At 36.1% G+C, this 26,800-nt stretch overlaps 1 protein-coding gene across 3 annotated transcripts in view; it reads right to left on the minus strand.

Moving 5' to 3' along the window:
* The window catches only part of WDR70 (WD repeat domain 70), a 143,717-nt gene that overhangs the window by 41,111 nt on the left and 75,806 nt on the right, over window positions 1-26,800 (minus strand). For all 3 annotated transcript variants that reach the window (XM_030003416.2, XM_030003415.2, XM_041120828.1), the window contains exon 10: window positions 19,413-19,587. In XM_030003416.2, coding sequence (XP_029859276.1) covers window positions 19,413-19,587 — 175 coding nt within the window. The remainder of the gene's footprint in view (window positions 1-19,412; window positions 19,588-26,800) is intronic.

Below are 26,800 nucleotides of genomic sequence, written 5' to 3' on the forward strand. Positions count from 1 at the left end.
TATTTTTCTATGGTCAAAGATACTGATTTTACTTAGCATGAATTTATGAATCCATTAATCAAACCTGAACTGTATCTTTCAGGAATTAAACAGTTCACCTTAAATATGTCCCCCACTATGGAGCCTTCAATGAAGTACCTCTACTTTGAACAGTTCTTACCCTTTTTCAACTGTCCCACAGAAAAAGAAAAATAGCAACATACAGACATCCAAGACTCAGACATATGCCCCTTAATCACAAAAATGAAAACAACAGAACAAATTTAGCCCAACTCTACCCAGCTTCAATGCCTTAGGATTTCATGTAAAACAAGACTTGTCTGAAAGGGACAGTAAGATTGCATCAGCAATTCTGCTTGTCTTTAAAAATAAATTTGCTCAGTTTACCAGTAAAAAGATTGTTTTCCTAACTTTGAGCTCTGCAAGCTTGCCCTCCATATATTATTCTGCAAAGGAATATAACCCTGAATTGTAATACTAAATCAAATATTCTAAAATGATTGAAGGTTGGTCTAAAAATGATAGAAGGTTGAACAAGAAGTTTTTACATATACTGGCAAATGTTCACTGCAGTTTTCAAACAAAATAATGTGTTTGGCCTCTGGCCTCTTAACATTTTTAACAGATGTCTAATCTTGCTAACAAATCATTAGCAAAAAAAAAATTGTTACCAGAATGTTTGTTGCTGGAAAGACATGAAACAACAGAACTAATGTACACAATTTAAAAGTTTGATGTTGAAAGGGAAGGAGAAAGCATTGAAACACTAGATAAAGAGGTAAAGATAATTAGGGCAAAGTGTATCTACATTTCTACCTCATTACCCCTCTCCTTTTGTTGCAGAAGTGCCTGCTATTATGGAGTACTAGTCATGTGCCATTGAAGATTTGACAAGTTCATCACTCCGTAAAATTTTTTAAAGGTTTATTTATTTCAGCAAATTCTTCACTAACACACTCTATCTTCTGCAACTTGTTTGAAGGCTTTCTAGCAACTAACTCCAGCAATGTAAGCACTTTCTTTCTAGCTTTGTATTAGCACATATATTTTTGTTAAGCAATTACAGCTGACTGGACTTGTGTGCAACATGAAATGACAGGCAGAAAACATGAAGCACATGTGAGAAAGGACGCAGTTGCATGTATCAAAAAAACTAGGATAACAGATAAATGTCAGGGTTTGCAATATCGCCGCAGTCCTCATAGAGAGGATGAGAACCAGAAAATAAGAGGAAGCCAGAGAATGGATTGCGAAGGGAGAGGGGAGTGGTGGGGGGAGAAGGTACATGACTGGAGCGTCACTAACAAACATCCTTTGTACAAAAATCTGGGTGGATTGAAGAAGACTAATATGGGAAGTGAAGACGACAGTGGCCACATGAAGTGTTTATCACAAATAAATGACCTACAACAGAGCCGCATGGTTAGAGTTCTGCGCCACACAACTGCTCTCTTCTCCAGAATCCTAAATAAAACATGTTCTAGGAAAAGCAGAAGATAGACCTAGTCAGTTTGTTCACCTCAGAAATCCAAGCCACATCCATGAGAAAATCAACAATACGCTTAACTAATAAAATTTTTGAACATTCCACATTGTTTCTAGGATACAATATTTCACAGTAAGCTGACACCTTCCCAAGATTATAATGCTCCCCCAACCTTTTTTCTTTTAACGAAACAATGAATGACCCAGCCAGAACATTCTTCTTCCTTCTTATTCCTAACATCTTCAAGATTTTTTTAAAAGCAGAGGCAGTAAATTAAGGGAGGCCTTGGGGAAAGTGAGATCTACAAAGATTGCTGTATCAATCTTTCCTCGTATTACAGACATATAACAAAATTTTACTTATTTATTAGTGTGAACTATCAACCACGCAACCACAATTGTGTTTACAGCAAAAGGAACTCTATCCAATACTGAGTGCGCCACTAGCAATGTGCAATCTACTCCAATTTGATCCAGCACAAAGAAGGTGTATTCTGAACAGGGAAGGTCATCTCTGGAGATGCCTCTTATGCTTGCTTACGTGCTCCTCCCCCTCTTTCATATCAAGGAATGTTTCCAATGCTCCTTGAGAGAGCTGGAAATCGGGATTTACACCGGTTTCAAACAGGAGGCAAGAAGGGCAAGACTAGCTGGGCAGAGATGCCACACAGGCAAGTCCCAAGCCATGTATGGCTGTTTTGAGATTTAAACGGGTGATTTCACCCAACTAAGATACTTCCAGCAAAATAAGTTAGCTGACACTGACAATATTCAACTGCAAAAAAGATAATTCTTAATAAACATAAAAGCCTTCCAAGATAACATATTATCATAGGCCAGTCTCAAGGTGACAAAGGCATGAGCTATAAAGCTGCAAGAATAAAACAAACAAACCAGAAACCTTTTTAGTCACAACTGAACAAAGCTGTCCAGGTCTTTGTTGAAAGTGATCCCATCAGAGACAGCCAGCAATCTCAGAGCTGTGATCACAGCTGACAAGACAGACAGGTTCCCAGGGCATGAGTTACACTCTCCAAATGGCTATTTCCCCATCCCCCCTTCGACCATCTCTACTAAAGGAAGCATATTTGCTTTGCTCTCAATTATAATCCAGAAAAGAAACATAACTGTACTTTCTGGGTTTAGTATATCACTTACACATTATCAGGTCTACATATGCCAGCTGAATTCAGGAATTTCTCAATTTTTTCCCTGAGTAGGCAGTTGCAGACTATATCAGATGCTTTCCTTAAGTCTCTGTAAACATGATCCCTGAACTTTCAATTTATGTGACAGCTCTTCAATACCACTTCCCGTGGTGTAGAAATAGATGCTGTTTCAGTAATGACCATACTGATGCAAAACAAGATTAACTTGTGAAATTTGAGGGTTTAGTGTTTACATGATTCTATGCTACATGATTTGCTCTTCTCCATGATTTTCTAACTCAGTGACATCTACAAGTATCATTAGCAGACCTGAAACACTCCTTCCTTTCTCTCAATTCTAATTAACCAACTATGAATACAGTAACCTAACTTTATTTGCCATAACCAGGACATCTGACTGGCAATAGTATTTAGCTGTCCTGCATGTCCATTATATTTTCACCTGTTGCAACTAAGGCCTTTTTCTGGGTGGAGGGATGCTATTCTAGGGGAGGCAAGTCTTTGGGATTTCTTTATCTCTCACACTCAGCAGTGGTTCAATACCCTCCAATAATCTTTCACATGTATTTCATAGAGAATTTTTCCTAGCTATTTGAAATTACTGAACAGATAAGAGATTTGGCTTTTTTTTTTTAATATTCTTCAGTTTTTCTTGAGCAACTGTTTTGCAATGAAAAACCTACATAACCAGAAAAAAAAAATAGAAAACATAATAGCTCTGTAACTATTTTAAAGTTTATAAAATCTTCAATCCCTTGCAATGAATCATGCATTATATGATGGAACTATGAATGAAAATAAAAACACAAGTGTGAAATGCTTAGTCAGAAAATGTTGGGCTGTTACGGAAAACAGAATTCTTAGAACAGAAGCCATACAGCAGTGTAGTCAGTCAAGGTGAAAAATGATTTAGCATTTTGTTAATTCCAATTGATACAAAAAGTAGATTTCTATCGAAAAAAAATCTCTAACATCTACACAGAAGGCAATGAGGCAAGGCACCTGATACATTTGACTACATGAGGCTTTAGACAAAAGAAGAAAGCAAGCAGGCTGGCTTGCCTTAGAGAAGTCTCTGAACCACTGCAGTGATGAGAAAATCCTTCCTATCTGCCCATACTTCCTTCACCACTTAGAGCATTCAATGTCGAAGAATATTGCTGACCACAGAGACAATTTCTTCTTGTTTAAGTTAATTCATCAAGAAAGATTTTAGGAAACCATTTTAGAAGGATGGCTTCTTCACAGCATTGCTAAATATTTGCCTAATGGTTTGAAAATGAAACCCCAGCTGAATGTTTGGCTGCACTGTCAAACTTTGCATTTGAGAAAATAATCTATCTTGGCCACAAAACCGATAAATATTACTAATAAAAATAGCTTTTGGAAACTATTCCGTTGGCTTCCTTTGGGGATTTTTTACACTGCATGAGAAAAACGTACAAGGATGTAAAAGAAATGTTCCTTTTTATCTTTTCATAACTTATCTAACCCATCCCATGCTATCCTAGCAAACTCATGATTTTCCTCCTTTTTACTATCATAAATATGGCTTCTGTAAACAAAACAAAAAAACCCTGAACCCTCCTTTTGCCTCTCTCAAAAATAATCACTCTTAGGCTTGTCCAGCTGTTGAAGGTTCCTTTGTCTTCCAGAAAATAATCAAATCTAATCAATGTTATTCTGTAAAAATTTCATTAAAAATTTAGTTAAGATATATGAGAACCCCACTGAAAGTCCACAGATTGCCTCAAACCATCTATGCCAACACCAGATGTTTCATATCAATAAGAAGTAGCCTTTTGCCTATTGGCAATGAACAAGCAAAAATATAAACAGAAAAAATACAAAGAAGCTACAAAGGTGTATTTAAAAAGCAACTACCACAAAGTTATTCCCACCATAATTCAATATAATTTTTCATATTCTTCCAGTCTTCAGTGCTCCCAAAGCTTAAGACTGATTTTAGTGATCTTATAGGGGTACAGTGTGAATAGAGAGAAATATAACTGAAAATATACAGAAATACACAAAAAACTAATGTTTCTCGTTCAGTAACACTTGAGCTAAAAAAAGCTGTAGTTATCAAAGTGCCCTGCATTATTAAAGGTGGCTGTATAATAAATTTCCTTACTTGTTGAAAAAAAGTAGCTAAAACATGTATATTCCAACAAGATGTGTGTATTTCTAAGAAATGAACAGTCACTTTCACTAAACTTCTTGTAACATATAGTGAGCTATTCTTTCTTCTACAATATTTGATTTTTCTGACAAAAATGTACTGCAAACCATTATGCTGTATTTTCTCTATTTATTACTTAAAATAATATAAAATTTGTAAAACATGGATTTGGTTTTATTTATTTGGGTGGAAAGGCGAGGAAGGAAGAATGTCTCGGTTAAAAAGGGTAAGTGGTATTTTGCCACATGAAGTATTTCAGTGATAAAATGAGCATTTTTAACTCAGAGCCTCAGTGGTTTATAAATAATGTTGCATAAGGTGACTGCGATTATTAGCTCAATGTACTTAACACTGATTTTCAAGGACCCTACATATTTGAAATTTTTTTTTTAAGCCTCTAAAAAACAAAAAATGCCATCATCATTCAGCAAAGTAAGTTCTTGAGAGAAGTTGTTTTTGAAAATTTAAAGGAAACTCCTTTTCTTCTGTTACAGGTCAGGTGGGCACTTGTGGATGATGGGGGATATGCATTTTTTTAATAACTAAAGATATGCTGCTATTAATGCGCAAGATGCAGAGTTGCTAAATGCCCTCAATTTTATTTACCTTTAACTCAGAATTTACCTGATGAGTTCAGCAACTTTAGGATTAGGCCCCAAAGTTATGTATGAGTAAAATGTAAAAGTAAGAAGTTGGTTGGGAAAAAGAAAAAAAAAAAAAAAGGTAACTCAAGCAAACTTCATTTTCTTTTCAAGAAATATTCCTAGCTCAGTTTCATGATTACTTCTTTGACATTGCTTTTTTTCCTCACAATAATTTTATATAATTGACTAGCTAAATAAGCAAACAAATAAAAAACCCTACAGATTTGTAAGCAAAAAATAGGGAAGGTGGAAAAAATTTTCGAAAATTGTTTTCTGCAAGTGGCTTATACTAACTAAACACCGTGTTCCACAGGGAAAAGAAAGAAATTCCCACTTAGCTTCAAACCCAAAGTTACAGATAACATATCTACTGGGTTTACAAGTAAAATATTACAGTGTTAATCACTGATTCCATGCATACAACATACAGTTGTTGACAAAATGTGGTTCTGTTCAAATACAACAAATTACAACTGAATATTGCCAGGTTTTGTGATAGCATCAACTTCAACTCCCCAAAACCCCCTAAAATCTTTCATGATTAAAGATACTTTGTAAAATAAGTTAAAGTTAAACCCCAGATTTCACTGCTTCTGCAAGATGAGGCTTGGGTATACTTGGATTTGATTTCTGACACTCAATATTGAAATGACCTGAAAATGAATGTTTCCATCTTAAAACATGCTGTATATTTATCCATCTACACTGCACAGCACTCTGTCGTATCAAGTTTCCAAGCTAGCCTAGAGCAGCAATCAAGTACCTAAGCATCAGGTAGAGGGAAAAAAACTCATAATAATGTGGCTTGCTGTTCTACAGTGAGATTCCTGAATATGTTTCAAACATGGATCACTTCTAAAATTAGTTTTCTTTTTAATAGACATTAAAGACAGATTACTGTTTAAATATGAGAGGATAGAATTCTTCTGTTTGGAATTAACATCCTTAAATCAATTAATCTCTTCTCATTTCATACAAATAATAATCTCATTATCAAAACTATGGTAATGTAAAAATGTCCTAATCAATATTCAAGACTCCCTCAAATAGGCTGCAGTATCTCCATACCAATTTGTCTCTGAGGAGTACAGAACTGCTACAGAATTTTTCATTCTGCAATTAGCCTTCTCCTCTACCGTTAATGTTGCTTTGAAACCCTCTTTTCTCTTCTTTTCCTATTTCCATTTTTTATGACACTCTGTAGTATCTTTCCTGACTACAGTTCTCTCTTACCACTAGCATCCCTAAAATTCTTCTCCATCCAACAAAAAGATTCCTTCCATTTTCTCATCCTAGCCTTCCAGTTTCATTTCAGCACAGTATTTCACACTCATGCCTGGCAAATTCATATTTCTTCTCCATCAGCAGTGGCAACTTCAGAGAACAGGGAGATACGTTTGTTTGTGAAAGTTGTATCTCAGAAATCTCATTTGCATCAGCCACTTTTCACCAAATAGCTCCATGTTTCTTTCTGTCCATTACTCTTTTTCATACTTTGGCCTTTTCATCCAATACTGCCTTCTCCTCCATCTTCATTCCTTGTCAATCCCACTTAAAATCCTTCCTGAGTCTCAACAGATTTAGCCCTGACAAATCCAACAATGCTAATCCATCCTCATTCTCATCAGCCTTAGAAAAAAGTGCTTATTTTCTATTCCCCTTCATTGTTTTACGAGATCCAGTATCTCCTGTATACCTTCTACACATTGGCTCCCTTCTTCACTGTTCCCTCTGGTACATGATATTCTCTCTCTCAGTTTCACTAGCTTTTCACCATTACTCAATCCCCTTGGTCACTGAACTTCTCACTCTACAATGTATTTTTGAAAACCTTATTCACAACCACGACTACCAATATTTTCATGCCATTAAAGTACTTTCCAAGAAAAGGTACATCATTCTCTGTCCACTGAACATCTTAATTCATCTTGACATCACTTTGTGAATGCTTAACTGGCAACTTAAATTCAACATGATGAAAGCTGTTCCTGATTTTCTTACTTGTATACCATATCTCCTCAATTTCCCTGGAAGATCTAACTTCTTCTAACCATTCATCATAAGAAAAATGTTATTATACACATCACAACATATCATTTCCTTTCTGTCACATATTCTAGACCACACTGTAATAAATCCAATCAATAACCCGTTGCCAGTATTATTACTTTGGCTTCTTTTCCCTCTTTGTTTCCTTGATGATGGTTCTTTATTTTTACAGTCCACTGTTGCCTCCTTTTGTATTCTTTAACAGCTCTATTTTACCAATGACTTAAATATATATTCTTCCAATAATAGCAATTACAGATCATTCACTTGATCCTCAAGCACATCTGTGGTTTACCCACATAAAGAAAAACGTCAAAACCAACATACCCACCACTCCCTTTTCCATAACACATATGGACATACTTAAACTATCATTTAAAAATGACAAAAAAAAAGGAGACAAGTAGCCATTGAGTTTGCACACTGCCTTGCTTTTGTTTGTCGGTGTTAACCTCTTAGCAACTTGACATCAAAGGATTCATTTTCTGACATTACCACATTTGTTTCGGAAGGAGAACAATCAAAACTGAAGTTTGTTTTATACATGCAGGCAGCAGCACACATTAGCACAGCCCTGCCTTGCTCTCCTACCTCAAAGCAATAGCCAAGAAACAACAGCGACCTGTCTGGAGTACAGAAAACATTCCTACACCCCTGTCAACTCCTACCCAGCTTGGCACCACACTTTCACACATCAAATATCAAAATCAACCAGGCATTTGCACATTTGTGACAAGTGACAACCAATGGCTGGCAACGCAATGCTTTCTGCTGACTAAAACAGGTGTCCCTACTTCTGAAAAATCACTCAGGCTGTTGAAGGTGGTCTTGAATATAAGCCAGTCCTCCCATTACAAGGGCAGGAACACACTACCTGTACTAGTTGTGCTTTTGCAAGCCCTGGTGAAACAGCCTCTATAAAGGTCACAGCAGTATACTCTAGTGACCTCAACAAGGTGAAGTTTGCTTACAGGTCTCGGGCTCAATCTGGTCTCCAAACAAGACCACACACCTGCATACTGGTGAGGACAATGAAACACGACTAGGGAGCTAGGATACAGTGCCATTTATCTGCTCTTACCAGTGTAGCTTCATTCATCAGGAGGTCTTAGTGTCCATAAAAAGCACAGTCCGTGATTATACAACAAATTGGATTTTTTCAGAATATTTCACTCTTCGTATGTGAACCAGCACAGTACTTTCTAATTTGGCCATCCTATCCCAACCTTAATAAAATGCATTAAACTGAAAATTAAATATAAATTAAGTTTTAGCGCTGATGACAGGTGACTGCTTTGAGCACAAAACTGTCATAAGCCAAATCTGGAAGTGATACATATACATGGTAAAAAGTGAAATAGTAACCAGAAAGGCAATTTTTAATCGCCTACATATTGTTTAATCTGAATGAAAATTACATACGTTGAATTATCAAAGAGTACCTTGTTTAAATTACTACCTCTTAGAATGATTACACACATTCAGAAATTCTATTAAACTAGAATTTCATTGTAAGTTTGTGGGCATACTTGGACACACAGAGACACTGTATATGTATTTATGCATAATGTGTGAAATATATAGGTAGTCATATCCAACTCCAAATCTAGTTCTCTATCTCATGAGAAATTTAGAAGTTGGTTCAAGGAAGGCAGCTGTTCCATGGATGTATCCGATTTCAGTCTGTGTAGTATCACTGCACTCATACATTAAATAAAACACAGCTGGACAATGCTCCACCTATTTCACCACCCTCTCTGCTAACTGTTTAGCACTAACATCTGTTGAAAACAAATTTTAGGAAACAGGGAGATCACGAAACAAACCCTTTCTTTTAAAACATTTTGCACTGGAAGAAGTTTTACTTATTTGTAAAGAAAGCCTCACATATATTCAAGTAGGTTTTAATTATGAGATTTAGACCTAGCATTGAAAGAAACTTGCTCACTGAAGGCTGTCTTACAAAGAATATAATATTATTACAAATACTTTTCATTTCATATGATTGGTTTAGTTCTGTACCTGCTGCCAAGAGATAGTGTAGTTCTGTAGTTTATCTTCTCATTGATAATCATGGACACAAAAATAACTTCTTTGATTTATAATCTTACTATGAATTTTCTACAAATGCCATGCAAACTTTTTAAAATTAAAGTTAACTCTTATGAGATGTTCTTTAGACATGGAGCACAGTCAGTACTGTACTACGGCCAACTATTTAAGCACATTTAAAATTGTATCCTCACAGAAGTGTATCTTTTCATGGATGCAGCCATGAAACAATCGTTCTCTATGTAGAAATAGTGTTTTTTTTTTATCAGACTTCCTCTGAGTCAAGTGTATGTCACCTAATGTTACATACAAAAGCTATGGTTCATTATAATTTATCTTTTTTTTTTAGCTTGTCAATTTTTAACTGATTCATGGGGAATATTTTTGTATTAAAAATATGAGTATATTTCTTAATGTCATAAAACTGAGCATATTTCAAAATAAACCACTCTTATTCAATTGAACTAAAAAAAATTTTAAACACTTTTCTGTCTGTTTCTCTTTGGTAAGTTTATTTTTTTCTAAATTAAACAGTTATGAAAAAGGTTACACACAAGCACCGCACAACGTTAAACTATTGGTTTCCTAGGCCAGCATCCACTTTCTGATAGTGGTCAGTGACACAGGAATACATGAATATCCCACAAGTCTTAAATGGGAATAATTTGTTACCAATCTTCTACATGAGACCTGGAAAAGTTAGATATTTGGTAATATTTAAAATGAGACCAGGAAAAAATAAGAGGTAAAAGGAAAGTTTACTCTGCTATAGTAATGAGAAGAATTGAGATGGGAAATATATATTTCAAAACTTTAAAAATTCCAAATCATTATTTTAGTTTTGAGATTTTGTATTGTCTGAAATTACCATTTCATTAAAAAAACCCTTACTTCTAATTTCTATTAAGAAAACCCAAACCTAAACCCCCAACCCAGCTAGCTCCTAGTACACTATTTTCTAAAATTCACTTCACATTATTCTTTATGAATATCCCAAAATAGGAAGCTTTCTAAAAGTTATGAATTAATGAGAAAATGAAGCCTGCAAGAGATATATCCAAATATGAAGCTGGAAGGGGGCGAAGGGCCCATAAATTAACCCAAGAGATAGAGCAAGCATATGCAGACAGAAAGTACCTAATATTCACTCATAATGTTCCACAGATCAGAAGTCATTACTTCCTACCTTCTTTGTTCTTAAATAAATCCACTTGATCAAGCTGTACCAGCTTTCCTTTCCTAAGTATTTTAAAAAATAGGAGTTTTAGGCTTGTCTAATAAAACAAACTTAATGACCAAGAGTTGTACAGAAATATACTTTTCATTGCTTTTATGAAATTCACAGTATAAACCTGCTGTTCATCTCCTCACTGGCTTCAAGAAATAGTGACATACTATGAACCACAATGAGAAACATTTGGACACAAAACTAGCTTCCTAATACACACATCAAGCACAAAATTCTTTCTGTAATTTACAAATCCTATCAGGCTCTAGACCAAAGCCATTTTTCTGATAAACCAGACCACTCTGGAGCTCACTTCTTGTTAGAACAAAACGTAGCATCTGTACTTTTAACTTTTTGCCTCTGCATAAAAGGAAAATCTTCTCCAAAATAACAGAGCTAGCTCAAGAAGACTGTTTCATTATTTTTCATTATTTTATCTATTTCTGTAACATTATTCATGTTACATTAATATTAATAACACTACAATATTAATAAAGCCAATCATGTTGCTACAATGCCTACTGTTTTCTTCTCAAATTGTCATTTTAAAATTATTTCTGTAAGCTCTACTGTTATTTTTCTAAATAGTAAATCAAAGAAAGAGATACAATCCTTGTGGGATAAGCTTTCTTCCTTTAACCATACATGAAACCAAAGTAAAATCCTTTATGCTGTTTTCATTGGGGTGTGACAGACTTTGAGATTTAGAATTGCCTTTCATCACTATATTAGATAGTGCAAACATTTAGATAGTTCTTAACTATAAACTGTTTATTACATAAGAGAGAAATGCACTTAGAAATACAGCAGGGCACATTTTATCTTAGCATATGATTGTCAGATTCTTTACTGCAGCTAGCTTCAGGCTATAGATAGTGATGTACTGACTAAACTAGACGTATACAAAAAGGAATAATATATGAATCTGTTAATATTTGCTGCTGGCAAGCTTGTGTGTGATTTCCAGTTTCTGGAGCAGAGGTCTGGCACATACACATATGGAACGAAAGGGTGGGATATTATGGATATGGAAAACTTACCTTAAGTTTGAAAAGGGAATATAGTATATTTGGATATCCTTCATCTTGTATTTACACAAGAAATTTCCAGACGTAGGCAGACTGCCCTCTTCAAAGCAGGAAGCATGTTACATACTTGGGGGAAATTGGAAGTTTTGCCTGCTGTTTAGCTGTAGTAATGATATTCAGCAAATTTAAGAATAGTCATTGTAAGTTGTTTTTATTAAATTTTGACATTTCACTGGAATAATTTTAATGCTGTGAAGATACCAATATAACCCCCAAATTCTATATAAGCAAAACCAAAACAAAATATCCAAATAGACAAGTGAATATTCCATGGCCAAAATAATGAATAAAATCTAGCTGGTGTGAAAAGAGCATAATCCTGGCATGCTGTGATAGACCAGATGCCAGAGACACACTATGATCGTTGCCTGGTAGAAACTGTATCTACAAAGGCATATGCACACTAGTAAAGCTTTCTAGTAGACAGACATAAGACATACATTTCAAGAATTTATTCTTGAGAGCTATGTCTTTTGCTTGTCAGCATATGCAAAAAACATCCTGTAACTGTGCAAAGATCCAACAATCTTGTCTTCCCAAAGCATGGGTATAAATCCCCTCAAAGGACCTTCCAATTAATGAAGAAAATATTTACAGCAAGTCCCAGATCTTACTACTAGTTTTCATTACTCTGTCTTGGCAGCATCAGCTGTAAAATCCATCAAGAACAGCAAAATAAAGTTTACCAAAAAATTTCCAAATAAGATCTGGGCTTGTATTCCCATTCCAAAACAAAAGGGTCACAGTATTTATGGGGGGCGGGGGGAAGGGAGCGGGGGGGAAGTATCTTACATGATATTTTTGCATTATCTAAATCTGTGTCCTTAGTTGTACAGTTTTTCTTAAAAATAGCTCCAATACTTGTAAAACTTTTCATCTCTGAAAACTCTACCTTAAAACGTTATACTGCATGCCACAAAACTAAAGCTTACAAAAACCCTTTCAAAGCAAACAAGCACTAAATATAGAAATGTATTTATCTTACATCTATAAATCATGCAATTATTTGGAAAATACTTTTAACGTGAGTATTTGTAATTAAAATGTACAGAGCTTAGATCTGCTTAACTTCAGTGCATACTGCAACATCCCACTTTTCTTCCCCTTATATTTTGAGGATAGGGTGGCTTAAGGGCATGTGGAAAACAGGTTATTGGGATTACGACTTGATCACACCACTTTTGGGGATATTCATGTGGGCAGTATATTAGTATAGTGTTGGATTTCATTATTATTGTGCATTTTAAGTTCTGCAAAATCACTCTGAGCTTTAGCTAAGTAATTTAAAACTGATCAAAATACATGAATTATTCTAGCAATTTAAAATCAAAGTAAGGTTTTAAAACCAGGAAAAAAGAAAAGACTAGCAAAGCAGTAGTTCAGCAATACTGTAGTAGATGCTCACTTTTGAGCATGAAATAGCTGAAGAATGGAGTTAAACCTGCCACTAGGTCTTTTATGAAACAAGAAAGTAAAAAAATAGAAGTTAATCACTAGCTATAAAAATCTCCCTGAGCACTGAATCAATTTGTGTTTAATGAGAATTAAATTATGTTGAAAATCATAAAACATCGCATCTTTCCTGTTCAGATTTACACTACATAAAAAGATAAACCTATTACAGATATATCTGTCAAAGCTCATTCTTTACTACTTACAATGCAGCCATTAGATAGCTAAAGGCTTATAAAAATTATTCAAGATTTCTAGACAGACCCAATTTAATATAGCTAGAAAAAAACAAACAAGATTTTGGGTGTACAAGCTGTTTTCTTAAAGACATTTAAAATACATCACCACTCCTTACAGACTCTCCCTCCCCAACATCCTTATCAATATTTTTCTATCACAGCTGCAATGATATACCATAAAATATGTGATGTGTGAAACTGCTAAACATGACTCAGGCTGCCATATTCAGAGAAGTTGTTTACGCTGAATGCACCCAGGAAAAGCTGGAGGGAAAATTCACATAAAAGGTAGCCTCATCAGGTGGTTTCAAAGACTAAGAAAGGCTAACTAAGAAGTTTAACTTTTTCACGCTAATAAATCCTATTTGTAATCAATGAAAAACACCTCAATCCTTTCCTGTTTAGTGTGGAAAATGAGGGGAGCTTTTTTGTTTATTGAAGAGATTTTTATCAACTTTAACTCACAATACATTTTTAACGTCCCCACCAAGTGTACTAATAAGTCTTTACCTAAACGACTTCAGTGTTTCCGTATCTCTGTGAATGAGATACTCCCACTTCTACACAGGAAAACTGGGCACACAGAGGTTTACTGATTGCAAGACACACTTCATTCTTGATACTAAGGACTGGCTCCACGGATCAGCATGTTCAGCAATATGTATTACTACCGGTCTTGCAAAAAGCTCTGAATGGGCAAGCACAGGCAAGATAAGGAAGTTGAACCTATCTGAACTGCAGGTAAATCTAGCGGTTTTACTGCACTGCCCTGTGAATCAGCAATTTTCAAGGTCCTATCTTACTTATTTTGACCACTAACACTCTCCAACTCTCCATATTTGCCAGATCCTTCTCCACATCTCAGAACATTTAAATTGAGAGGGTCCTAATGTATTATGTTATGATTGACTATTTCACACTATTGTTTCCACTGTTCATTGGAAGTTTGAAGGAAGTGATTTTTTATGTCTTTTGAAGCTGTTATTTTAAGCCAAGTTGACAGTGTTCATAATATTTCAAAGACACTGACAGATCATTCTGCTAATGTGCACTGTAAATGCACATGTACATGAACCTTAAAGAAAAACCATGGACTGACAAAATAACATACATGAGAAAATAACACAGATTTATGACAAAACGAAAAAATCCTCTGAGGCAGGTGATTATAATGGATCATGTTCATGCTGAGGAAGTTTGGAGAAAGACAAGGCAGAGCCAGAATGCATTTGGCTAACTTCAGCATTAGCAAGTTACCAATGTCAGTGTCATGAAGACCAAAAAAGTCTTCCTCCAAAAGTTCCAAAAGTGTTTTTACTCTCACTACATACAGCTGGGAGATTTAGAATTTCACCAAAAAAACTGTGGAAGCAGAAAACTGAATGAAACACTTAAGGTGTGCATTACCAGTCAGAACTAAAGAAGGAAATTGATCACAATCAAAATCACTTCCTAGGCACAACAACGTAATTGAAGAAAAGCAGATACTGAGGCAGCTCTAAGTGGCTTGGGAAAAACAACTAACTCATGATGCTGACTTACAACAAACAGCTACTTTGACTTCAGCAGGGATGATAAAACATGGGATAGAAAAGATCTTGTTTCTATAAATAAAAAAAAAATATTCAAAGAATTATTTAATCACACCATTCTGCACCAAGTTCTACACTACTGAGCAGCAAAGGCAAGTGATGCCACAGTGGTGATGGGGACACCAACACACAAGTTTGATTTTTAACTTGTTTGCCCTTTGATAGACACATCAGTAGGATTCATGTAGTCAGGTGTAAAGTTAGCAAGTCCTATGTGGAGCAGAGGATAATAAACCTATAACCAGCAGTCAGAAACTATGGCTACAGTGGCAAAGATGATTTCTGGGAGCTTCATCACGGAGCTTCTGCCACCTCGTAAAGTGGTACGGTCTTTGTGAACACCCAGAGGAGGAGTGGCTTCCTACCAGCACTGCAGCAGTGTGCCTGCCTCTAATGAGTGCCCCTTTTACTCTAGGAAGTGGCATTATCAGACCCTCCTTCCTATCAGGGTATCCACTTCTGCCCTTGGCACTGCTGTTTTCATGACCCTTCTCCTATTGGAAAGCAGGGGCTTTACATTTTCACTGAAGCAAAGAGAAACTTCCATCTCTCTGAAGTGGGCTCCGAGTTAGACAGGAGTTTTTACTCCTGTCAAAAATAAATGTGTCTCAAAACCTTCACAGACACCTGGATAACAGGCACTATGCATAGTACATAATGTAAGCCATAATATCTGGTAGGAACACCTTCCTGGATTTAGTTTGTGCTGCTACTGTCGTATGCAGGAACAGTGGTATGGGCATTCAACACCAGGGTTGAAATGTCATTTATATTTTTGCTTAAATGCAAAAATGAATTCAGACAGTCAAAACAGGCCTTTATCAGATCAGCTCTCGCATGGCACTACGGTCAACTAAGTTACAGTTAACTTTAAACACCTTCCTGAATCTGTCCTTCCTGCTGTGTATGTGCCAAATCCGTATCTAAAACAATGATGCCAGAATCATTCTTAACTGATCGAGTACAAGGAACTATAGCAACTATTTTCTGCTTTCAAACACTAGTGATTTTTGTTACAGATTCAATAGAGCCTTCTCAAGTTAAACACAAATGCTGTCTTAATTTTGACTTGAAACAGAGCTGTACTGTAGTACAGCAAAATCTGTGTATACAGCTCTACACTTGTTTCAACAAAGTCAAGTGATACTTGCTGGATAGGAATTAAAAAGATTCTTCTTCAAAAATCAGAAGTTAGTATTTCTACTATATATTTCTTCAAGCAGCTTAACCCTCACGTCTTGATTCTCCACAGCTTTACCTATTTTCCTGTCTCTCATATAGTTCATACCCCCAAAACTGCACCACTTTGTCATGACTTAACATTTTCTTGTTTGTCTTTGCAAGCCTCTCTGCATCCTGTCAGGCCAGTAAGCGTTTTCATCATCCCAGTGCAGGCGTCAATCCCATCCTCCTCTTTCTAAATCCTACTTTGAACACATGTTCCTTTTAAATTTTTTTTTTTCATTATCGCTCCCTCACCCCCCAAATGTAAGATGAAAGCTTTTTCTTTTCTTAATTATTTCATCAAGATGCCTTTTGAAATGCCTGATTTTAACTATACACGGAGATTTCCAGAGGGTACCAGCAGCTTTAGATAAGAATGTCACTAAAAAACCAATTCACACTGCCTCTTTACACAAAAATCTTGCACATTTCTTAATGACACCAACAAAAGCAAAGACAAAAATTCTTTAGGCTTTAAAAATACAAACCCAAGGACACTACCAACTTCATTTCCACTAGAAAATCACTTTAGTCTTGCATGGTTATACAGGGGTCACCAGTTGAAAATTGCACAATATGCACAGGATATATCTTTAAATTATTCATAATCACCTTAAACTGCACTCAATCAGCATTGCAATATGTCATCTTATAGACACACAAAAGTTCAAAAGGAAAAGCACATGAAAAAGCAGACTACCAAGTGCACTATTGTTAAAACTACACCAGAAAGCTTAATATTTCAATACTGTATATGTTAAAATAAACAACATACACAGGTGATGAAAGCCAGTCTCTGAAAAATTTATTATTCTGTTAGAACAAGTTTACACTTAGGATGAATTCTCAAGCTTAATGCCATTAGGAAGTTTTACTGGGTTTATAGTGGAAATAAAAACAGAAATAAAAATAGATGACAATGCCAAAATACAGGCTGTACTTTGATTATGATCAACAGGCTTTCTTCTTCTTTTACATCTATACATTTCCTCTTGCCTCCAGCAATCAAATTTAATTCAATCTTTGTGAAAAGTTCCCTAAATTGCCTGTTTTCCTTTTTAAAATCAAATGTTTTGAAAGATGAATAGACTAAAGTAACTTGTATTAGTTCAGTATTATTTCCCTAAAGCCATCCTATTGGAGTTGTACAGCTTTCAAAGATTTATGATGTCATTTTGATTCAAAGGATCCTGCCCTCCCTCCCCACTTCCTCTGTAATCTTACTTTGGCTTCCAAAAAAATTGACCCCAATCTCATTTTCTCCTCCTATGCATGCCATAAGTACTTATCCCACTGAAGTGAAAGAGACTGGGCATCAATTCTTTGGGTAAGACGGGCATAAAGGAGATATGGATGATTATTAGGATGATTAATTTTAAAAGCAGTAAAGCTTTGCCTGGTGAATTTGCACTTGACATTGCAAAATTAAACTCTTGGAACTGGACTGGTTTGTAAACTATACTACACAAAGCAACAAGGAGCACTGATTGCTCTAACCCTTGGATTATAAAGTAGTAGCAAGAATTGTACATATTCTTTGTTGGTTATAGAATCATAGAATCATTTAGGTTGAAAAAGACCTTCAACATCATCGAGTCCAACCATCAACCATGCCCACTAAACCATGTTCTGGAGTACCTTGTCTAGGCGCTTTTTGAACACCTCCAGGGATGGTGACTCCACCACTTCCCTGGGTATCCTGTTCCAATGCCTGACAACCCTCTCAGTAAAGAAATTTTTTCTAATATCCAATCTAAACCTCCCCTGCTGCAACTTGAGGCCATTTCCTCTCGTCCTGTCACTTGTTACTTGGGAGAAGATATCGACCCCCACCTCAGTACAACCCCTTTTCAGGCAGTTGTAGAGAGCGATAAGGTCTCCCCTCAGCCTCCTTTTCTCCAGACTAAACAGCCCCAGCTCCCTCAGCCGCTCCTCACAAGACCTGTGCTCCAGGCCCCTCACCAGCTTGGTTGCCCTTCTCTGGACACGCTCCAGCACCTCCATGGCTTTCCCGTAGCGAGGGGCCCAAAACTGAACACAGCACTCAAGGTGCGGCCTCACCAGTGCCGAGTACAGGGGAACAACCACCTCCCTGCTCCTGCTGGCCACACTATTTCTGATACGGGCCAGGATGCCGTTGGCCTTCTTGGCCACCTGGGCACACTGCTGGCTCATATTCAGCCGGCTGTCGACCAGCACCCCCAGGTCTTTCTCTGCCGGGCAGCTTTCCAGCCACTCTTCCCCAAGCCTGTAGCGCTGCATGGGGTTGCTGTGACCAAAGTGCAGGATTAGATAGAAGTGCAGGATTAGCTAGATTCGTAACTACTGGAAATTCAATTTTAAGTTCAATATGAACAGAAGAAATTACAGAGTATATTTCATAATCTTAAAGAATTTGAAATAGTTCCCATTCTGACTCCTTCTGACCACACTGTATTTACATAAATTGTTCAAATTTGCCTCTGTTAATTTTCACACAAGACAATGTAACAACATTTGGCATTTAATGTGCAGCATTACCCTTATCCTCACCCGCTTGGATACTATTCTCTGCCTATTATCTGGATGAATAACTGATTTCGGTATGAAGTTTTATGAGTTACTGCTTAATGTATTCAGTATCTCAAATAAAATATGGAAGTATACATTTTTAATTACTTAAGAACCAACAAGAAATTACAGCTTTTTCCACAAGCATCATATCTTAAATGAATAATATTCTAAATACACGTATGTGTCCAACTTTTTTTTTTTAAAAAACAGACTGCCAAGAGTTTCCTCAGTGTTCTGAATTGAATCGCAGCACACTGAACAATCAGTTGTAGAGATATAGAAGAAATATTAAATTTTGCTTATGATTTAATCAGGGTTTTTTTTTTTGTTGGGGGGGTTGTGGGGGGGTGGTGTGTAAAATATAAGTATAAATCTACCAAAATTTATTTTATCAGGTTCAACATTCAGCACTTGATATATTAGTAGCATATATTGTAATCAAAAACTTGACTTACACTCATATTCCTATCCCAGATCTGGATGGAGCCATCCTGGCAGCCAGCTGCAATAAGTTTACCATCTCTGCTGTACGTGCAAGTTGTAGGAATCACCCGTTTACCTTGAACTGATCGTGGTTTAAATACGCTTTTGTGCTTTTTTTCATTGTTAACATCCCACGTCCTCACGGTTCTGGAAAAAGGTTTAAATAAAGAGTTGTTTTAGATAAAGTTAATACATATGAAATAATTCTTCTTATGACATAATCAAACACCTTTTTCAGCAAAAATATAATATTGTGCAAATAAAGTTGTAATGGCAAAATAGCACTTAAGATATGGTATGGCAGTCATGAAACTAACATGACAACTTTTCAAGTAGGAAACATCATATTCACTAACATGCATGTGAGGGTTAAAAACACCAAACAAACAAAATAAATCAGTTCTTCCCAAACTCTTGTGTAAATACATAGAAATTATTTACAAGTGGACAAACGACAAAAAGTTACTATGCAGGTACTACATAGTCTCCACTGTCACTGGAAATCAGGAAGATGAAAGTATTCAGTCCTTAAGAAGAAAGAAGACTTCGGGAAACAGGCATGAATGTTTATACAAATTCATTAACTAAACAGATTGTCTTAATTGTTCTGACATAACAACAACTGATAAACTTGCTTTTAACTGGCTGGTTATTCTTCAGATTTTTCTTTATTTTAAAAAGGCATTTTTAAACAATTAATTGTAATATTATTGTAGTTCTCTTCCACTAATCTTGAAGGTCTTAGAATTCTGTTGTAAAACTTTACAAAGACTCATTTATGTAACATTGTTTTTTCAAGTTGAGTTTTTCCCACATTATTAGCAAAATAAATACATCCTTTTTCATTTTAATGGAAAAAGAATATCTGCCTGGATCTTCAATGTTTCTTAGATACACAAAAACATCCAAATGAGAGAGAACTAAACCACTGAGATACAGGTGGACTCTTTTAACTGTCTTATACAAATGTTTTCTGTCCATTTAATATGTTGAGTTCCTTCCAGATAAAAAATTCAAAACTCTTCTGGCATCTAATGCAGAGAAGAGTTTCAGGATTTGGCAAAGGAAGGAAGATCATTAATTTAGAAAGAAAAAAATCACTAAGTTCTCAAGACAACCTCATTTGTTTAGACTATACAAACATTGCCTATGATCCAACAGCATGTAATTCACTGGTCTCTAGCAAAGCAAATACCACTTTAACAAAGGCTGCCATCTCTCCAGAACAAGACAAGACACTGTGGCATAACATTAGGAACTTCCATCAGATCTGAAAGACCAGACAGACTACAGACCTGACATATATATAATTCTAGGAGAAAACAGACAAGAAAATGAGCTGGAAATAGCTCATAGAAGTTATATTTAATTGCACATTTAATGACAGTAATGAGAAATCAGTAACTGACATAAAATGAATCTCCAGTTGTCCATAATAAAGTCAAGATTAGTCTCATTTTTAAAAGTCTTCAAATCTTGTATCTGTAAGGCATCACTTCATTGCTCTATTTGGAACTCTAGCATAAGACACGCAAGCGTTCTGATGGTTGGTTTGGGTTTTGGGGTTTTTCTTCTTTCTTTTTTTTCACTGGGTCACTTAAATAAATCCACACTGCTATATGGAACAGGTAGCCCAGCAAGATTATGGCATCGCCTTTCTGGGAGTTATTCAAAACCTGTCTGGTCTGCACATGGCCATATGCTAAGTGCCTAGGTGACCCTTCTTTGAACAGGATGGTTGGATTAGAGGATCTTCAGAGGTCACTTCCATCCTCAACCATTATGTGATTCTGAGATTCCCCTTTTCCACTCCATGTGTTGCCAATAACCATCTCAGTCTCCTACCTTTAGAGAGGCCCATTGACAATTTCTCCCATTCTGATATTTACTCAAAACTTGAGGTTTTTTTCCAGTTCCCTTCCCTCATAATATTCAATCCTTACAGAGCCCCATTTGAATGTCCTGTACCTCCAGGTCTCTTCCTCCTCTTGTGATGGCCATTTCCTGCTGGAAAGCTACTTCCTCTCTTACAGTGCAAGTTTCCCAGGACTGCCTTGGCATACCCACTTCTCAGATGGTGTACCTGGTGACATGGTTATGTGCAGGGAAGTTTAAAGCCTGCCTCCCCGTTTGCCTTTTTATCTAATATGCCTCACAAGCATCTCAGCTGCAATTCCAAAAATAATCAGAATCCTTCACCATCCTAATCCTTCATTTCTGCTGGCACAGAAAGACTTTTTAAAATCCTTCAGTCTCCCCTTTTTAGGGCCCAATGTCCTGTCAAAACCTCAACTCATTCACAACGCTATAGAGCATATTCAAACCTTACTCATTTTACCTTTTCAGCTGTAAAGAAAGAAGTAACAGTTGTATAGTTCTCTCTCTTATAACACAGATTAAAAAAATGTGAGCCCTAAATCAACTGTAGTATCAGCAGGTCAGACAAAAAATCCAAGTTTCCTGAGCTGCTGCTTCTGCTGCCGACTGTTGGCCACACCCCCTCACATGAGAGTTACATGCCCTGTTAAAAATGCCTGCAGAGCCTATGGTATGTTTAACATCCCCCAAATGTTTTCTTAATATCTCCACACTGAATGTGTGTTTACTGGTGCCTTGCTGCTATTGGATCTAACTATAAAACTTTTTGACTAACATAAAAGAAGTATTATATAAGAAATCACCTATGTATTACTTACAAATTGATCAACCATTCCCAGAGTGCCCTTAACTCTTGAGCTAAGACTGAGCTCTTTAATCTCTTCTTTCACTTCAGATCTTTTAAGTATTTTTATTCTTCATGGAAACATTTCCGATTTTTATCAAAAAATGGACATCATATTGCAAACACATCTCATAATACTATAGACAAAATTTCAGCTTACCACATGAATCAATCAGCCCACAGTTTCTGACTGAATCACCACCAACCAAAACATTAGGAGTCATCTACAAACTATCTATGTTTTATATTTTCCTTCAGACCTGTGATGGACTAGAAACATAGGGATCACTGAAGTACCTCCAGGAGATTCTTTCACTACCCCATTCTAAGGGCCCTCATCACACAGTCTCAGTATGACATAGCCTAATTTGTTCTGACATTCCCCTTTTAGCCTCCATGCTCTGTCAATAACTACCTCAGCATCCCATCTCTTCTTTCAGCAGGCACTTCGATGCTTTCCCCCATCTACTGTTCACACTTGAAACTTACTTGAAGCCTTTTTCCAGTCCCTTTCCCTCACAACACCTAATACTTCTTAATATTTAACTCCTCCACTCTAGCCAGAAGGAAAAGGGATAAACAAGAAAGGAAGCACAGAAAGCCAACCAATTTTCCTTCAGGGAAGATGTCTTTAAATTGGCAATATGGCAAACAAATGCTAACTAAGGCTGCTTCTGTATTTTCTCTACATTTCTGCTGCTGACCCTCAGTCACCATACCTTATCACAGTCAACTCAGAGCACAATTTGTAATCATGCCTCTATTGTTTTACAGAATATTTTGTACCATTTAATGATTCTTCCTCCTCCTCAAACATAACAAAAAAATAACTGAGATTATTACAGAGGTCCCATTTTCACATCCTGACCTACTCTGGGTCCAATCTAATGTTGTTTGTGTTGAAACAAACAAAAAATTTTACTCCTGCATCAATCAGATCAGCTCCAGGAGACTTGTTTTGGTCAAAAAAACCTTTTACTGAGAGTATCTCTCTAGGCCTAAGTAAGTGTGGGATGAAAGAATAGCATTATTTCACACTCTATGTTGCAGCATTTAGCAGAAGTATTATACTAATGATTATCTGTTGATAGGTATAACCGAGATATTTTTGAACTCCACTGAAAACAAAAGGAAAACATTTCCTGAATGAGGATTTTTCCATCTGAAAACAAACTATGTTTAATGAAACTTTGTTCTTTAGTAAAAAAATCATATAGGGATTTTTTTTAAACTATCTGTCCAACATATAATGTCATTCTGTCATCAAATCAAATTTTAATATACTGAATGATACACACAGTCACATAAATACTTTTAATTTATCTGTCATAAATTTCTTTTCAAAGAAAACTTCCATGAAAAAGGCTCCACATACACAAGTTTAAATTTAACTTTTTAAAATGGTGGATTCCACATCTGGAAAACAGATTTTATAAAGTTCTTGTATTTGCCAAGAGCAATTCAAAGCAACTTAGAAAAAGATGGGAATGCTCTTTTGGAAAGGTAATGTGGATATTTTCCTGACCACTGAGAAGTTAAATGACCCATAATAAACAACTAATTCAATTACTGGGGTTCGGGGGGGGGGGGGGGGGGGGGCGGCATGCGCAGTGGGGTGTACTTTTTTTTCCCCCACAAACGGTTTTTCTCTTTTTTCCCCCCTTTTTTCTAATGTTCTTATGGTGTTATTACTAAGTCAAAATTTCTAATAAAATTAATTATTGACAATGCTGCTCTATTACACAGATTATTAAAGGTATTTATGTAGCTGCATTTCCCAGCCTGCAAGCACAGAAAATTTCTCTAAGTCCTGATTCAGCAAGCCACTGACCATTCTAATCCTATTCTACTACAATCTGCTGGAATTCAAGGAGTAAACCAATTCAAACATTAAAGTCCTGACCTGTTGAATTCCACTAAGCTTCTCTGCCTGTCCCATCTCCTCTGTTTCTACTGGACTGCAATACTGTCTTGCACAATATTGAATGCTACTGGCATTTAATGTAGTATAAATATATTAAGTCTATTCTTAATAATTAAGTCTATTCTTATCACACTTAAAATACAAAAATACAACAGAATACATTATTGCTAAAAGTACAGATCAGGCTTAATGTCGTACATCTAGTAATTGTATTACAATGCTTATCTTTGTAATATATTGTAGTGTTTACCTTTTGTAATATAAGGTTGCCCAAAAGGCTACCTTGGAAAGCTATAACATACTTTAAAATCATCATATAATTACCGCTGCAATGGAATTTATTGGCAGAGCACAGAATTCCAGGTCATCAGTGATAGAAAACACATTTTTAAAAGTGTTAAATTAAGCCTCTTTATAAAAAAGTAACTGATCTTAAAGCAAGATTTTTTTTTCATCTTTTTTATGACATAAACCAACATTACCTGCACAGGAATGAAATTAAGATGCTTACATAATATGGTGAAAAATTACCTAAAGCAGAGTATGTAAAGACAATAGATAGATAAGAAATAGCTGAAAAGTTCTGTTAACATGCACTTCGTGCATATGCTGGTACAAGACTATGTCAGCAAGAAAACTTTCATTATTGTATTCTCTTTGCCCTCTTTCAGCAGAAGTAAGTTATAGACTTCTTCTGTTGAGCACATGGGACCCAATGACAGTTGAATCACCTGCCAGACACTGAAAAAATTTGTACACACAAACAGATGGAGAAATCCAGAGAAACTTTCCATACTTGCTTGGCAGAAAAGCTTCTAAATAAGCTACCTACTCCCAGCATCTGAACAGAGTTAAAATAATTTAAACCAGAATACAAGAAAAGTCACATCAAACATAAGTAAAATCATAACTATGGAAGGAACTGTCAAAAAAAATGACACAACTTAATAATTTATAACAATTCTTCAGCTTCTCTATTACTTAAATAATCCCTAAATGTAAAAAACCAAACAGAAACATTAACAGATAAAACATTTTGCCACAGTAAGAAACAAACAAAACCATCAAAACTCATTTTTATGTGATATGCTTCAAATGGGTTGAAGCAACTATGAAACTATATTTTTCCCTATTTCCAAGTAAAATTGGTAGCCCTTTTTTGATAGGAGAGATTACCACCATTTGGGTAACTACAGCTGAATTATAATGACTACTCGGGGGGGGGGGGGGGGGGGGGATTAGATTAAAATCTAATAACAATGAATGGGAACTACTCCCATTGTCCCATCCGAATCCATTACAGCAACCAACTCAAAATTGAAATGACACATAAGCATGTCTGAGAAAGAATGGAGAGTAGATGTTCTAAATTTCTAAGCAAAAAACCTGATGCTGGCCAATATATGCAAGATTTGAGGAAAACTAAATTGGAAAAGGAGACAGAGAAGAACTGGCTATGAATGAGTATCAACTGGGCTAAGGAACCAGAACCCCTAATGGAGGTCAGGGAGAAGAGCAGACATGGAAAGAGACAGAGTGGGTAAGGAGAATAAAAGCAAGGAACAGAATATAACAGTTATAATGGCATGCCAGCTTTGGTATGACTGCTTTCAAGTCAGCTGTGCAGCATGTTCACAAGCGGAAAACAGCCGCAGCAGCAGCAAATACGAGCAAGTTATGACATATAATCACTTCTTGCTGAGGAACTGGTCAACAGATACGTTCAGATACGAGTTACCCACCAATACTTCTATATAACCCCTTTCAGGTTATAATAAGCACACAGTTGTAAAGACACAGTAGAATACTTGACAACAGAACCTCTTACTTATGGCACAATAAGTCTGTTTTTATTAAAATGCAAAGCTCACAAGCTTTCCAGACTGAGTAATTTTTGTGTTTTCCCAGATTAAACCATTGGTCAGGCTAACAATACAAAAAGGCATTCTTCAAGAGGGTAAAAATTTAAGAGTAGCAACAAACCTCCTAGAAATAAGCTAGTAATTAACATACTACAAATCTTACCAATTTAATATTGGCACATATCATCCAAGCAGAACTCAGATTTAGAAATTACGTGCTTAAGTCATTCAGCCATCCAGTCCCTTCCTTCCTCAAGGTTATCAATAAGAGAAAAGAATCTCTTCAGTCCATACAATTAATTAGGCCCTTGACCATGCAGTGATGAACAAGGGGGCATCATCTATGCATCTCTTCCTTGCTTCAGTTTTTGCATTACAGGAAGAGCACCCCTGGAGAATACAAGCAGAGCTGGAGACACAACTAATGTACAAAGCAAGCCAATGTGGAAAGACTATGTTTTCTCAATTTCTTGAATCAGCAGATCCTGTACGTAAAGTGATATTGTATTTGCATATGAATGACTTACCTATTTCAGCTATTCCCTTCTAGGGGCCTGTCCAAAGTGATAGAAAAAATACACTGTGGTATTTTGCACAATTTTTTTTAAACTACATTGTTACTTCTTTTAAAACCTGAAAATTTCCCCAAAGTATTTGCAGATCAGCTTATCAAAATGACCAACTCCAAAATTCCATCAAAGTCAAAGATTATAGCAGCCATATTTCAAACTCAGATTGGCAGAGAGAAGGAATGACAAAATACAACATAGAAAAAACATAATCCTGCATTATAAATGTTGACATTTATCAACTATCAACAGCAGCTGTTAACTCAAAGCACAAGAAAGAGCA

The sequence above is a fragment of the Aquila chrysaetos genome, chromosome Z, assembly GCF_900496995.4.
Source record: "Aquila chrysaetos chrysaetos chromosome Z, bAquChr1.4, whole genome shotgun sequence".
NCBI classification, from domain to species: domain Eukaryota; kingdom Metazoa; phylum Chordata; class Aves; order Accipitriformes; family Accipitridae; genus Aquila; species Aquila chrysaetos.